The 16,815-nt window shown below is 40.8% G+C and overlaps 1 protein-coding gene across 2 annotated transcripts in view; it reads left to right on the forward strand.

Moving 5' to 3' along the window:
• The window catches only part of BIRC6 (baculoviral IAP repeat containing 6), a 139,469-nt gene that overhangs the window by 76,851 nt on the left and 45,803 nt on the right, over positions 1-16,815 (forward strand). For both annotated transcript variants that reach the window (XM_053382826.1, XM_053382827.1), the window contains exons 51-62: positions 375-654; positions 3,124-3,380; positions 3,722-3,830; positions 4,757-4,978; positions 5,484-6,264; positions 8,070-8,213; positions 9,552-9,681; positions 10,994-11,125; positions 11,689-11,856; positions 12,361-12,534; positions 13,387-13,583; positions 13,874-14,174. In XM_053382826.1, the coding sequence (XP_053238801.1) occupies positions 375-654; positions 3,124-3,380; positions 3,722-3,830; positions 4,757-4,978; positions 5,484-6,264; positions 8,070-8,213; positions 9,552-9,681; positions 10,994-11,125; positions 11,689-11,856; positions 12,361-12,534; positions 13,387-13,583; positions 13,874-14,174 (2,895 nt within the window). The remainder of the gene's footprint in view (positions 1-374; positions 655-3,123; positions 3,381-3,721; positions 3,831-4,756; positions 4,979-5,483; positions 6,265-8,069; positions 8,214-9,551; positions 9,682-10,993; positions 11,126-11,688; positions 11,857-12,360; positions 12,535-13,386; positions 13,584-13,873; positions 14,175-16,815) is intronic.

Here is a 16,815-nt window from a genome sequence, read left to right on the forward strand (position 1 = left end):
ATGATCAGGGGTCCCTTTACCTTTACCTTTACCGCTAGTTGGAGCGGAGCAAGAATGCCCATTTTATTTTTATTTTTTTTAATAAAGAATGCCCATTTTAAAACAATCTCCTACATACATTAAGAAATCTCTTTTACAGGTAAGAATCAAATGGTCTCTTTTGCACCAGGTCCTAGATGCCACTTCTTATTAAGTCCAGGGTTGCCTCTCTCCTGGTTATTTGACCAACTATTTAGGTAGTGCTAGTGTGTGCAGCATACATTGTTTTACGTGTTGAATAATTTTACTTAACATTTAAAAGTAATGAACTTGATGCCTTCAAGTTTATAACACAAATCTAAGTAACTGTATGGTTTACCTGCCTGTCTCTACAGCATGTCCTTCGTCAGTATCTGTTGAAATTAGTGCAGACGGGGTGAACATGTTACCTTTGTCTACGCCTGTTATCACAAGTGGTCTTACGTACATAAAAATACAGCTTGTAAAAGCTGAAGTTGCCTCCGCCGTTTGTCTTCGCCTTCACCGCCCACGAGATGCTAGTACTTTAGGACTATCTCAGATTAAATTACTTGGGCTCACTGCCTTTGGTAACACTTCATCTGCAACCGTCAACAATCCATTCCTTCCTTCTGAAGACCAGGTATCCAAAACGAGGTATGTATAATAACAACTACTTGTTTGTACTCTGCCCATCTTCCAGCATATATAAAAACATAATCAAACATTAAATCTTTAAAAAGCTTCCGTATACAGGGCTGCCTTCAGATGTTTCCTAAATGTTATGTAATTACTCATCTCTTTAACATCTGATGGGAGGGCATTCCACAGGGTAGGTGCCACTACCGAGAAGGCCCTCTGTATGGTCAGTATCCTTGTGTTTCCCCCGTTATACACCAGGTTATGAGGTGTCAGCAATGTTGTAGGCCAGAAACACATAGAAACTTCTTTCAGCTGCTTTGAAACTCCATAGATATCACTTATGTTTTTATTCGTTGCATTAAAACACCAACCTCCGCAAAATAATTTATGTATGTAATATCTATGCATATATATGTTTAAAATCAATTTCCTATTCAAGAAGCAAAGCCTATGCCCAGCACAGTCCTAAGAGGGAAACTGCATATGCATGGGAAATGCAGCAGGAAGCCCCAAGACAGTGGTAGGGAACACAAGGCCTCAACTTTTGTTCTGTGATGAGGTTTGTCCCCAACCGCACCCACCTGTCCATTACCTGACATTATGTGACCTCCAGTGTAGGACAGTTAAAGCCATTGGGCCAAATCCAAAAGGAAGGATTGGGAGTGCACTCTAGGGAGCACACTCTAAAATGCTTGAATTAAATATTAAGAGTACTGAATTAAGAGAGCCAGTGTGGTGCAGTAGTTAAGAGCGGTAGACTCGTAATCTGGGGAACCTGGTTCACGTCTCCGCTCCTCCACATGCAGCTGCTGAGTGACCTTGGGCTAGTCACACTTCTCTGAAGTCTCTCAGCCCCACTCACCTCACAGAGTGTTTGTTGGGGGGGAGGAAGGGAAAGGAGAATGTTAGCCACTTTGAGACTCCTTTGGGTAGTGATAAAGCGGGATATCAAATCCAAACTACTACTCCTACTCCTCCTCCTCCTCCTCCTCCTCCTCCTCCTCAGTAGGTTTTTAAAAACAAACAACAAAAGCAAAAATTGAACCCAGGGAGACTTAATCCCAAAGTGAAATAAAAAGGAGCAGACTATAAAGTTGCCACAATCCTATCGGGGTACATTTATGTGGATGTCAGCACTGTCCCAAGAAGCTTTACTAATTGAATAAACTTGCTCAGGGTATACATCCTCAGTAATGGAAATCCTGTTCATGCTTTAAACCTGCAGGGGTGGAAGGAATTGCTTTGGCTTCTTTGTCACCCTTTCCCCCCAACCTGACTGCAACTCTAGTGACTTCTGGTGGTGGAGTAAAGGAAGAACAAATCAGCTGGATTTTACATTATAGGCGCATGCACACACATACACACACACACACACGCAGAGGATGTGAGAGAAGAGAGGAAGAAAATGAAAGTTTATATATGCACAAAAGAAAGAAAAAGCCCCTCCCCCTTTGGGGCATCTTTGGGGGGGGGCAGAGGGAAGGAGGACACAGGCGTGTAGACAAATCCCAGCTGTGCTGTGGGATTGGGAAAGAAGGGGAAAGGGGGTTGGGCAAAGAGCAGATCCCACAGGACTTTTTCAGCTGAACTTGGACGTATCCCCTTCATTGCCTAAGTGAAGCAAGAACAGCTGCCACCCTTCCATCCTCAAGAAGGATGAAGAGGCCCCCACGTTAAGTGCCCTGAGGCCACCAGGTGGCTTCATTACCCCAGCACATCTGTTGAAGTGGCTCCATTACCACGCTGCCAGTGCAGCAGCAGGACCTCTTTGCCCATTGGGATACTGGAGCAGGGAGGGTGGCCAATGGGTCCATTGGCCCCTCAGAGCATCTGGGCCACAGGCCACTGCCTCACCTGGGGCCCCTCTGGTGCCAGGCCTGAGAGCATGGAACAGTTCATCAAGAGGTTCAGTACTATCTGTTGTGGACTGAATCGTAACAAATCTTTTTTTAAAAAAATTGCAGTGACTGTCAAAGAGTCTGCTTTTTGTACTAGACCTTGTCCAAAAAAGATTATTCTATTGGGAGCTCAGACTTCTGGGTAAAATGGTGACCTCATGAGAAAGCAGTTTCTTTGTCTGCTAATTTCCAATACTCTCATTACTTGCACCTGTCTGTTACCTTGTCTGTACCACTGTTTCAAGGCCAAAGATGGCCTTATAGTTTTCCACAGGGATCCTTCCATAAACATAGCATGCCCGGCAGATTCTAAGCTTGGAACCTAAAGCATTTTATCTTGCCATTTTAAAAAGTTGTTGCTATTCTTATTGTTTAAAAGAACATGATCAATCTGGGATATAGTACTTTTCATTTTTCTATTTTGGCCTATTATTAGCTTACATGGAGTTAGTATGCCTTCTTGAATTGATGTTGTCATTTTCTGCATTGCAAAGCTTCTCCACTGTTAGCACTGAAGTTGACAGTACCCTTCCTTTCATTTTTAAGCTTGTTTTAATTAAGTTTTGTTTTTTGTTTTGTTTCCCAGCATTGGATGGTTAAGGTTGTTGCACCATTGCCTCACTCACATAAGTGATTTAGAAGGAATGATGGCAAGTGCCGCGGCACCCACTGCCAACCTGTTGCAGACATGTGCTGCTCTACTGATGTCTCCATACTGTGGCATGCATTCTCCAAACATTGAGGCAGTGCTTGTAAAAATTGGACTTCAGTCTACCAGAATAGGCCTGAAACTGATAGACATTCTTTTAAGAAACTGTTCTGCATCAGGGAGTGATCCTACAGGTAAGAATGTGGCTGTTTCCTGTTTTAATAATCTGGTGACTTGATAAAGTGTCTTACAGCCTTTCCTTGTTTAGAGAAATGAATAAGTGTATTGGAATAATGAAAAGCATTTAGTTTAGTAGTTTAAAAATAAGTGATTTTAAAGTTATCAACAGTGTAGGATAATTTGCAGTTAAGTTGTCCAGCTACCTTTCTTTGTATCGATGATAATTATACTACTATTGTTAAGATAAAAGTTTAAGGTTTGTTTTATTATTCGGTCCGTTAAACAACACTTGTTAGCTAGTGAATTGCATGTTCCTCAAGACATTAACAAATCTACTTTTCTTTTATGTGAGAAGATTTGAATAGCCCCTTGCTTTTTGGGAGATTAAATGGCCTGTCATCTGACTCTACCATTGACATCCTCTATCAGCTGGGGACTACTCAGGACCCTGGAACGAAAGATAGGTAAACAATGTGCATTGTTTCTAATACACACAAGCACACACACACACACACACACAAAATGTGGGGGTCATGGATTGCAGGGATTATTACAGTGGTGCCCTCGAAGGGACCACAAATGCAGATCTGGGTAATCTGGACACTACCAGTTTGTATCCATGCCAGTGGAGACTGGTAAAAGGTGTTTGGAAGTAGGGGCACTGCTAGCAGCCTGATGTTTTCCTTGTGTATAGGATAAAGCATACAACTAAATTCCACAACACTAGTATTATATATACATGCCGTAGAGGGACATGAGCGTGTAAATCTTTGAGAGTCCAAGGTAGCCAGCCAACAGAAGCCAGAGCAAACTGCCTTTTAGATGTGTGTGAGGTTGCAATTGCTTTTTTCAGACTTAAGCCATTCCTGGACTCCTTTTCCCCTTGCACAGCTTCTGTTTATAGTTGGAGGGGAAATGAAATGACCATACAAGACAGAATATTTGATATTTGCAAATACTTCCCCTGTTAATGCTATAAGTAAAGCCATTGACAAATTATTTGCAGTTAATTTAGGCACATCTACGTTAGAAAAATGCCTATGCTAATGACTTGCAGTTGCCACGTCTGTTAATCAGACCCCCTGGGAAAATACTGAATTGTCAGTGTCTGATTTACTTTGACTCCAGGCTCATGAAGCTAGTTTTACTAAAATGAGTGCTTGAATGCTGCCTAACAGGTAGATGTCACCTGAGATTTTCTAAAATACTGCCCATTTGATCTTAGACTGACATGTTGGAATTATTTTTAGTTTGCTGGTTGATATTCAGTATGCACACCTACCATTCATTTCATTTCCTCTCTATTCCATAGCACATTATTCCTTGTACCTTGAGCCTGTGTAATGTGTGACTAAGTTTAACCTTGAAATTATGTGTGTCCATTTTCTAGAATTCAAGCCCTATTGAAGTGGGTCAGTGATTCGGCAAGAGTAGCTGCTATGAAAAAAAGTGGCCGAATTAACTACATCTGTCCAAACAGCTCTACAAGAGAGTATGGTCTTCTGATGCCATCTCCTTCCCATTTGCACTGTGTAGCAGCAATTTTATGGCACAGCTATGAATTGCTTGTAGAGTACGACTTGCCAGCCTTGCTGAACAGAGAGCTCTTTGAGTAAGTAGCTTAACTAAACACCTGCTCTATCTCCAAACGATATTTCTTTCTAAAAGCTTTAAGCTTTAGTCCTACAGAGCAATAGTGAGCCGCATTTTTTCCCCATTTGTACTTAAGAAACCAGTGCATGGTTATATACTACTAACATGATGCAAGACTGTCTTCTTTAAAAATAGATTCTCAAAGGAAATCAGATCTACTGATTATCACTTTTCACCTTCCTTCTTTTTATATGAGATGTTTTAAGTGACTGACAGCTAATTTCATACATTTCTTGTATTGGAAGTTTTAAATCGGGGATGGGGAGCAGTTTTAGTTGGTGAGCTATATATAAGGCTCATCATTCTGGACTATTGGCCATGCTGCTGGGGCCGATGGGAGTTAGAGACTGACAATATCTGCTTCTGTCTGCCATATTGAACAGGGTGATATTTAGGATTCTTTTTTGTTAACTAGGAGAATTGAGTGCGTGTTGTGTTCTAATTACTTTCCCCTTCTTCCTTAGGTCTCTCTTTAATTGGTCCATGTCTCTTCCCTGCAATATGGTTTTGAAGAAAGCTGTTGACAGTCTGCTTTGTTCAATGTGCCACATTCACCCAAACTATTTTTCCTTACTCATGGGCTGGATGGGCATTACTCCTCCCCCTGTGCAGTTGCAACACAGACTGTCTATGACAGATGACAGCAAAAAGCAGGACCTTAGTTCATCTTTAACAGATGACTCTAAAAATGCACAAGCACCTCTTGCACTAACAGAGTCTCACCTGGCCACCCTTGCTGCCTCTTCTCAGTCTCCTGAAGCTATTAAACAGCTGTTGGACTCAGGTTTGCCCTCTCTTCTTGTAAGAAGCCTTGCGAGTTTTTGCTTTAACCATACCTCTGCCTATGACTGCAACACTCAGTCAACGGACAGTTCCCAAGACAGGCTCAGAAGACACCACGTCCCGCAGCACTTTAACAAGATGCCCATCACAGCCGACTTAGTTGCTCCTGTTCTCAGGTTTTTGACAGAAGTTGGAAACAGCAACCTTATGAAGGACTGGCTGGGCGGCTCTGAAGTCAACCCACTGTGGACAGCACTTTTGTTTCTCCTTTGCCATTCTGGTGCTACTTCTGGTGGACATGGTGGGGTGACTCAGCAGACTAGCGCTAGGTCAACTTTACTTTCTTCAGCTTCTGGAACAGGACTGACGACTCAGCAAAGGACCGCAGTTGAAAATGCCACAGTTGCGTTCTTCTTGCAGTGCATCTCTTGCCATCCTAATAACCAGAGGTTGATGGCTCAGGTAATAAACAAATTCACATGTTGAGTAGTTGATATTTATTAAAAGATCAGTTTAGCTGGATTTGAAGAACTGGCTGAGTATGTGGGGGCTGAGACTTCCCTTGGGGATCCAGACCTCCTTTTGTGTTTTGCCTATGATAAGAGCAGAGTCTTTAGGGTGTGTTGCAGAACTGACTAGATTCCTTTTCAAAATAAAGCTACTGGATTTGCTGGGGTTTATATGCCTTTGCTGCTGGATAATGTGCGATGCTGCCCCCATCAAAAATCTGCAACTCTTTCAAGCCACAACCCAGAGAAAGTTAAAATATAGCTGTTGATGTAATGTTCAGACATTATAATCATGCCAAGGGTTGCTGTAATAGGTGACTATAACATGGAAGTCCCTCGCAATATGGATTCCTCCCAGCACACACAGCTTCCATGATAGCAGCAATTTCTGATGCCATTGCGAAGATAGTTTCCTCGTGAGCCTGTTTGTTATTACATGCAAATGGGGAAATACCTCCTTTTGCTTGGTGAGTGCGGTCAATGCAAGACCTGACACCCAGTCTTTTCTTTGGTGGCCCCCACAGTTTGGAATCATTTCACTTCAGAGATTCAATGGCATTCTGAAGGTGATGCAATGCATTCCTGATCAGGCAGACACTGGAAGGGATTTTAATGTTTAAACTTTATTCTAATTATGGGGGGGGGTCATTCTTGTATTTTGTAAGCTGCCCACAACTTAGTGAAGCAAATAGGATAACGAAGAAAATAACATTTGTATTAACGAAGAAAATAACATTTGTATTGACTATTAGCCAAATGGTTAAGGGTCCATTTGACAATGTTGCCTGTGAGCCATTCTTTATAGGCGATATCAGGTGGTGGAGAAGGATGATTCCTCATCATCTTCTGTGCCAGTATCCCCCTTTTTCCTGATATACATCAAAAGAAGATGCAGACTGGAGGGGAATGGTTTGCAAAGTTGAAGTGTGCCTCAGAATTGTCTCACTGCACCACTTGAGGGCAGGCAACTTTATTTTTTGTCTCGCTGTTTGCTGTCTTGTACAAAATTTGGAATGAAATCCAGAGTCATCATCTAGGGCTCACTTCATTTTGCACAGTATACCAGCCAGGCAAGAAGAAGCATGAATAATATCACATTGGTCTTTTAAGTCCAGTGGGCTGAGTATGTGAAATAAAGAGAGTGTATTCTTTGGGGCTCTCTGACTCATTCCGACTTGGAACACGCTGCTCACTCCCTTCCATGCACTCTTGAGTCAAGGATGAATGACTGTGGACTCTGGGGCAGCAGATGATGCCCCTCCATGGCCGCCAGTTGTTAAACCCCAGGTTAAGACATGTATGTACAGTTGTACTTCGGAAGTTGAACAGAATCCATTCCAGAAGTCCTTCGACTTCCAAAACGTTTGGAAACCAAAGCACAGCTTCTGATTGGCTGCAGGAAGCTCCTGCAGCCAATCAGAAGCTATGGAAGCCCAAAAGAATGTTCACAAACCGGAACAATCACTTCCAGGTTTGCGGCATTCGGGAGCCAAAACGTCTGAGTTCCAGGGCGCTCGGGATCCAAGGTACAACTGTACAAATAAATTGGTTCTTGGTCTTTGTAACATAAAAACCTGTTTGCTGCCCCCAAGTGTTTCATTTAAATACTTAGTGTCATTTTAGCAGCTGTAGAAGCACTGGAAGCTTTAAGACAAATGGAGGGGAAAGTTGTTTTGCCAGTTAATAAGAGCACAAGTATTGTTCACATTTTCTGATATTCTAATAAACAAACAAATGATTCCTCCCCTCCCTTCTTAGGTTCTCTGTGAACTCTTCCACTCCTCTCCTCAAAGAAGCAACCTCCCAACATCAGGAAATATTTCAGGATTCATTAGAAGGCTGTTTTTGCAGTTGATGCTAGAGGATGAAAAAGTCACAATGTTCCTTCAGTCACCTTGTCCAGTAAGTTATTTCTCTCTGCGCCCCCACCTCAGACTCAGACGGGAACAATATGTATGTAACTAGATTTTGGGGGCTTTTCGATGATTTGATAACACCCCCCCCCCCCGGGTGGGAGTTGGTGTCAAAACATGTGCAGTGTTTTTCCAGCCCCAAAGACGTAGAGACAGTGATGCACTTTTAAAATAATAATAATAATATCTTTTTATAATAGCAGGTTGATGTTGATTATAATGAAAATAACCCTGGGATGATTTTCTTCTTTTTAGTCTGGTGTATTGCATGCGTTTAAGCATTTCGCTTTATTAGAAATTCTGTGCTATAAGCGTTTTTAACAGAAGCACTGGTTATTTTTAAAAAATTAGTGGGAAGTAATTTGAAAACCTTACTACTATGTGTCTGCATATGTGTCAGTTACCAAGAATGATTCATAGGCCTACAGCAGAAGGTGTTTGAATATTTGAAAGAAACACTACAAGGGGACTCTTGGTTACCTAGCTCCTCACGAGGCCAAAATGCTAATGTCTTTTAACATTAGCTGTAGCACAGTTACTGATTAAATCCATTCTGTTTTAATTACTTGACCTATTTGGCCCGGTGGCTACTGTGAGGCCATCCTTCCAGCTTGTTTCTTTTTCAACGGGCAGATCCTGATGCCACCTTCTCACTTTCAGATAAACAGTCCTTCAACTGTAGTACAAAAATACAGGTTTCTTGGAAGTATCCGTTCAAAATAAAGTATTTGAATAATATCGCAATGAAAATTATTTTGTAGTTGACAGTGAAAACAACTTTTCTAAGCTGTTAAAATCACCCTGAATCTCACATCCTATAAAGCATCAGTGCAGTCATACCTCAGGTTAAATGTGCTTCAGGGTTGAGCGTTTTCAGGTTACGCTCCGTGGCGACCCGGAAGTAATGGAGCATGTTACTTCTGGGTTTCGCCGCTCATGCATGCGAAGATGCTCAAAATGACATCATGCGTGGAAGCGGCGAATCGCGGCATGCGCAGACGTGGGTTGCGTTTGCTTCAGGATGCGAACGGGGCTCCGGAACAGATCCCTTTTGCATCCAGAGGTACCACTGTATTGCAATGAAAGCTATTTTGGGTGGCAGGCAGCTAAGATTTACTTGGAATAGACCCACAGACCCATTGAAATGGATGGCCCTAACTTTGTCATATTTTTAATTTCAATGGGCCTACTCTAAGAAACCTTACTTGAGTGCCACCCTATATCGCTGACAGCGAGAAATGTTTATGTATAGCATCTTGAAACTTATAGTGATATTTATGTTTTATTTCTAAATGCTTGATATAATTTTATGTTTTCTATCTTCTAGTTGTACAAAGGTAGAATTAATGCAACCAGCCATGTAATTCAGCATCCAATGTATGGGGCAGGACACAAATTCCGCACTCTTCTTTTACCAGTCTCAACAACACTGGCAGAGGTTCTTGACCGAGTGTCAGGCAAGTTGCTTATTATTCTTAATTTTTTTAATGTCCTTTTTTTTTTAATGAAAGTTTAGACCTAGATATCAACCATACCAATGAAAGTAAGTTTCATACACTTTACTTATTACCTGTTAGATGTTTTATACTCGACCCTTTCTCCAGTCCAAAGCACAGGAGGATTTCATATCAGAAATAATTAAAACAGCCATCTAAAATAAGTGAACGTAAAATTGTTAGGTTACATTAACACACAACTGAGCAGCAGCAAAAATGCCAATCAACTCTCCTGGGGTGAAACAAATTACAAACCAAAAGCCTGAGTAAACAAAAACATTTTGATTTGATATTTAACTATATATGTAGGGGCAGAAAATGAATATTGTTGATGGGGTTGAAACATTGTCTAAACGTATGCCCCATGTTGGGCAAAAGTTTCCTGCATTTCAGGGGGGTTGGAGCAGATGACCCTTGCGGTCCCTTCCAACTCTATCATTCTGTGATTCAACTAATGAGTCTGTCAACGAAAGCCCTATGTAAGGACTTCCGCTGGAAGAACAGGGCTGTCCCTCTTGTGCTGCCCTGCAACCCCGAAAAAGCCCTGGAGCAGCACTTGGGGGAGAAGCGGGATAATTCAATCTGGCAAGCTCAAATGCTTACCCTAGCATGATGTTGAATTCCTTATTTTTTATTTTTAAAATTATATTCCATTTTTCACCATGTAGGTCTCAACGTGGCTTACAACAATAAAACATACAGTATACAAACTGTAGTAAAACTTTCAACTGAAATCCTCAGTGATTTACAATCTTTTTAAAAATTAAAATGTAAAACATCTGAGATGCATTCAGGGAGGAAATACCTTAGGCTGCAATGCTATACCCATTTATTTGGGAGCAGACCTCCAATGATGATGATTGATGTTGCTGCAATTGTTAGATCAGTTCAGATCACACCAGCCCACCTTGCTCCTCTCGTGCATGTTCACACCCCGCGTTGCCTTCACACGTGTAGATCCTAGTGCATGTAGATATTGGACAAATGTGCAGATAACACAGAACAGTTTAAAGTGCATTAGACACTCCTCTCCATACATATGCTCCAGTGCACACAATATATGAATGTTAGGCCATTGTAGGGCTTATTGGTACACTCCATATATCCCAAGGCACATACGGATTGAACACTTCATAGGAACATTTTGGGGGCATTCAGTGCTTGAAGCCATGAGAGAAGTGAAAACCAGATAATTGCTCTTGAGTGAACAGGTAGTCAGCTAATGAAAATCCTGGTTAACATTTCTTCATATACAGTAATCTTTATTTTTCAGATACCCCAAGCATAACCGCAAAATTAATCAGTGAACAAAAAGAAGATAAGGAGAAAAAGAACTACGAAGAGAAAGAAAAAGTTAAAGCAGAAAATGGGTTTCAGGACAATTACAGTGTTGTTGTTGCCTCTGGTATGTGTTTACTTGTTCAGCTTTGATGTAAAGTTGTCAGGTGTGCTTGGGATGGGGTGGAGAAAGGGGCTGAGAGCACACCGCAATGTAGTCATTGTTGCTCAGTTCAAAACAGCAACAAGTTAAGTACAAGTACTCCCAAGTTTGTTTAAAAATATATAATGTCAGTTCCTTTGTACTGCTTGGCCAACACAGTGGAATGCAAGAGTAAACACACTGAAATAAAGATTATAGTATGTGTTAAAGAATTGGAACTGAATTGAATAGGACACTGGGTGTGACACTTAGCTGTGGAAGGTTCCACATGTTTCTGCATTAGTTTTAAAGGTTTCTAAATCCTTGCACCAGCTCCCATCCATACAGCAATCTCTGCCGCCCAGGTAGAATTGCCTTGGCATGCAAGAACTGCATTCATAGGTCTGCCACACAGATTAAAAGTTCTTCAAACATGAGATGGTGCCATGTGGAATGATTCATGGGCATTTCTCATGCAGGTAGAATCTCATTTATTCAAGCTGTGTTGTTATATATGCCTTTAGAACGCTACTTCATTTCTGTTACAGGTTTGAAGTCTCAGTCAAAAAGGGCTGTATCCTCTACCCCCCCTCGCCCCCCCTCAAGACGAGGGAGAGTGATGGCAGATAAAGTAGGCAACTCCTCCACTGGAGGCGACACTTCGAGCAAAACTATTAGTGTTCCTGTTTTTCACCTGTACCATAAACTGCTACCAGGTAATGTTCCATATTTTCTGATAAAGCATATTTTCCAGCATTCTGAGTCATATAAATTCCTGGATCTATCCATTCACCCAAATGGTGGCATTATAAATAGTTTTTGTTCTGTCTTTATGTTTAATATTGCTGGTTTGGATTCCATATTATGTAAGCTGCTGGTATGCGGTTGTTGCCCAGGAGGTTATCCTATATGCATCTTAAAGTAAACAAACAAATGAAGGCAATATTGTAGCATCTAAATATTTATCCAGACAAATAATGCGTTTGCTTTATAATCTAGAAATTTCTCAAAATTAGCTGAAAATCTGAGGAAAGAGTCCAAAGTCTAAGCCTTGTCAATACTATAAGAAATAAAAATGTGAAAGCTTGAAATGACAAAAGCTCGCCACACCAAAACCATGGTTTGCATTAAGCACAGTTGAGCATCCAAATCATCATTTGAACTTCAAAACGTACAAACCATTCTTTAAAGTTGTTTGTTAACTAGTCCATGTTCTGTAGGTCAGCCACTGCCGCCCGAGATGACCCTTGCCCAGCTTCTGACTCTGCTGTATGACCGCAAACTCCCTCAAGGATACCGATCCATAGACTTGGCAGTTAAGCTGGGCTCCAAGGTGATCTCAGATCCAAGCCTTTCAAAGACAGACTCGTTCAAGCGCCTCCACACTGAAAAAGGTATCCATTGAATTATCTGTTTTCATCATGTTTTCCTAACTTCTCATTCTGCTCTTTCTCCTCTGCAGTCAGCCTAATTAATCAACACCTCTCATCCACGTGAACTCTGGGAATCGCCAAGTGGCTCTTCTCTACCTTTGATGCCCTGCTAATAACTCCTCTTCCCCCTTCTTTCTCTGCTTAAGATTTTGGCCCCTTCGGTGCTAAAATTGAAGCCGTCTGCTCTGGTGTCTCTGGCTCTCTCTTCCACCTCTCCCTCCTCCTGCACCTCCTTCTACCCTTTCTGTCTCCTCTCCTGTCACATTTGATGAAATCGCAAGCTTGTTCTTCTCATCTAACCCCTGCACATTCTCCTTTGATACTGCCCCTTTCTGACCATCTTCCCTGTTGTTACCCATCCTCTCCGCCACATTATCAACTCCTCTGCCTTTTCACTCCTTCCCTTCAGTGTGTAAGCATGCCTCTCTTTTCCCCTCTGTCATACCTGTTCTTTGTGCAATATACATAGATGACATTATATTAAAAACATTTATTTATAGATATTATAATTCATATGGGCAAAGTATTCTAGAGTCACCCATATCTTTTGTCCACTGATTCTTTTTTTCAAAAGTCACTTCCTTTTTTGCCTACTTCTTCAGAGATGGATAACTGCTATTTAACTGAAAGAGGAGCCACATACCCCTACCCTAAAAATAGAACAAACTGTGCAAGCTTTTTATTTCAGATTGCTTTAGCCTGTGTTCCAAAATTACTTGGGTATTCCAGATTAACAGTGTCTGTGCAAGGGCCTTTTATTTAATAATATAATTTCACTGAACAATTGCCTTTTTAAAATCTGTGTGTATATAGAACATGCAGATTTGTTGGGGCCTTGCACTGAAGATGAAGCAGTCACACCAGGTGAAGAGTGCATGGATGCTGTGCTGGATGAATCCTTTCTTGAAGTGTGTCCCATTCAGTCTCCACTGCAAGTTTTTGCTGGTATGGGTGGCCTGGCCCTCATCGCAGAAAGGCTTCCTATGCTTTACCCAGATGTAATTCAGCAAGTAAGTCAAATCCTTACTACTTTTATTTTGCCTTCCTTTAATAAGTAGAGAAGTTCTTACTTGTGTTTTATAATTGAATATGCTGTAGACCTGTTCACAGTCTGCATAATGCTACGTTTTTCATTTCTGATAGCAGTTGGGAAATATTTTATTTTATTTTACATTGGTGTAATTTTATTATCGTAACTGAATTAGTCTAGGGACTTTCTAATGTCATTATTTGCATCAGAAAGTGTTCTGAAGTAGCTGGCTCAGAGGATAGTATTAAGCCTCTTCTTTTCTTTCTGAAGGTGAGTGCTCCAGTGGTTACATCCACCACCCAGGAGAAGCAGAAGGACAGTGATCAGTTTGAATGGGTTACCATTGAACAATCGGGAGAGCTGGTTTATGAAGCCCCAGAAACAATTGCTGCAGAACCTCCACCAATCAAATCAACAGTTCAAACTATGTCTCCCATACCTGCTCATTCTTTGGCTGCTTTTGGATTATTTCTTCGCCTCCCAGGCTATGCTGAGGTGCTACTTAAAGAGAGGAAACATGCCCAGTGTCTGCTTAGATTGGTGTTGGGAGTTACAGATGATGGTGAAGGAAGTATGTACTGTAACTACTAAATATATTTGGGGACTACTGCTAAAGATTTCTCTTGACTGTACAAGTTTACAAGTATTTGAAAGAGATAAAACTGGCTTTTGTGAAATTCCATATCTCTTCTGGCTTTGGAACCAAAGTATATGAGAGTCAAAATCGGTCCTGAAGGGCAGATTATTATTTTTTTTTTACCTTCATTGCGCAGAAAAATTGGTCAGAGCTAATAGAATTTTATTTTATTTTTAACAGGGCCTCTAATGGAACCTTGATTAAGAGCAATAACTGTTCAACTTAATTTCACTGGATTTCAGAAAATCTCTGTCCTTTCATGTTAAATAAACCAGATTTTGATGGCCTTGTAAAGTTAAAATATCTAGACATTGGCCTAGTTTTTTATCTGACACTTATTTCTGCTCTTGTTTGGATCCATCCAAATGTAGACAGGTTGTCGTAAGTAATAAGAAAGGGCAAAATAATCTTAACTGGCACCTTGATTTTCTGCTTTTGCTTCCCTTTCCCTAGGTTTGTGTTGCAACTTTTATTATGTTATGCACAGGGTGGGAGACAATATGAACCAAGGTTACCAGAAAGTTTCTGTGTAGATATTCCCTCCAATTGGTGTGCGAAAACATACTTGATTATAAATCACCTATTTCCCTCGCTTCTTGACCACTGTCATTCTGCTTGTTGCTTGTCTTCTCCTTTCATACAGTCTGAAAATGTTGATGCTCATTGTAATTTCAAACTTTTTCTGTTTCTGTTTTCTTACTGATTGTTGTGATGCATTGTCTCTAGTGGCAATGGTTTCGTACTTCATTTCCTCCACATAGCAGTATTTTCTCTGTATTTTCATTAGTTGGTTATGTGTATTTAGAGATGTTTGATAGTTTTAGTAGACTGCAGCTACAGCAGAGAGTTTTCTCTGCTGAGTTTTAACACATTAACACTTTACTGTCTGATAAAAGGAGCTGTAGAAGTTAATACTTCTCATGAGTACCATCAGGGTATTCGTTTTATCAAAGCATTTCAAATGCTTTGCATAGGATATGTTGTTTTCATTTGATGCTAGAGATACGCTACTAATTTATTTGTTGAAAGCTGTTGCCTCACTTTTCCACTGAAGTGTAGTCAAGGCCGCTTGCATAATGAAAAATCAATTAAAATAACAATACAACATACAAAACATTCACAACTAAAGACAGAGGCTACCAAATAAAGCACATAAATAAGGCAGGAAGAGGCGGGGAACTAGCATGCCAGACGCATTTAAGAAAAAGATGTTTGTGCAGTGGTGAAAAGCTGCCGGGAAGGTAGTGCAGCCTGCTTGGCAAACAGTTACAGTGTCTTGATGCAACTACAGAAAAAAAACCTTTTCCTGCTTCCCAACCATATGCAATTCAGATGTTGGTATGGCCACAGAGAATAGTCTCTGTAGAAGAACTTAATTAGCGTAGAACTTCCCTTATATATCCCAAGTCATAGAGGGCTTGAAAGGTTGTTAACCAGAACTTTAAACCAGAACTTCACAGCTGAAAAGCTGTGAAGTTGCTCTGAACGTGCTTCGGATGTTGGGACCCCCAGTCAACAATGTGGCCTTAGCATTCCAGGCCAGCTGAAGTTTCCAGACTGCTTTTAAAGACAACCTCATATAGTGCACTGCAGTAATCCATCCAGTTATGATGTAACTAAGCCCCAGCCAGATCCAGGAGTAGCCCCAAGCTGCAAACTTAGATCAGCCATTCTGACCATTATCAATGTTGCTAGAAAGAAAAATAGATTAGCATCAGTGCTGCAGAAAATAAAATATCCAAAATTCAAATGGTTAAACCCAGCACAGCTATAATGTTTTGCAAACTTGTTAGTTTAGCAAAGAGAACACTAGAGCCTGAGGCGCATGTTCTGCCATCTCTTTTAGTGTTGTGTTGTAGCATTATTGATGCTAACCATTGTTGCATTTTAACCTGCCTTAGCAAACTAATTTCATACATTGCTGTAAAGCTAAATTTATTGTAAATCCTAAAACAGGTGTCATGCCATGCCATAGTTCATTCCTGTAGGAGAAAAGGAGTATCTGAGCCTGCCATTTGTTTCATGTCTCTTAACAGTGGTAGAGAGATGGTTAAATGTTTCATATACACTGGGACTTAATGACAGAACAGTTTCAAGCAAATGTCTAATCAGGTGGCGTGTTCTGGGATTTCTCATATCTAATCTGTACACCTGGACTTAAAGAACATTGGTACTCCCACATTACAAAATGTTCCTCATATGCAGTCTTGCAACACTTCACAGTATTGCCATAATATTACTCTCAGATGTGGAGCAAATTTTGTGTAATAGGGCTAAATGTAGATTCAGAAAAAAATGGCAATGCTGTTTAATTTTTTGTTAAATTAATCTATGTCTACAAGAATCTAGCTTCCTGCATTGAGGAATTATTTCATGCAGAAGCACTCTAAAATCTCTAGCACATATTATCCACATGATAATCCTATGCAAAGAGAGCAACACTTAGTCCAACCATGTTTCATGAAGGCTAAGAACTACGTTTACTAAGCCCAGTAGAGTCCAGCCTTGTTATTTACCAGATACCTTCCTTCCTTGTGCCACTTTCAAGAAAATTAATACTACGTTCTATACCTAC

This window comes from Podarcis raffonei, chromosome 3 (genome assembly GCF_027172205.1).
Source record: "Podarcis raffonei isolate rPodRaf1 chromosome 3, rPodRaf1.pri, whole genome shotgun sequence".
Lineage (NCBI taxonomy): Eukaryota > Metazoa > Chordata > Lepidosauria > Squamata > Lacertidae > Podarcis > Podarcis raffonei.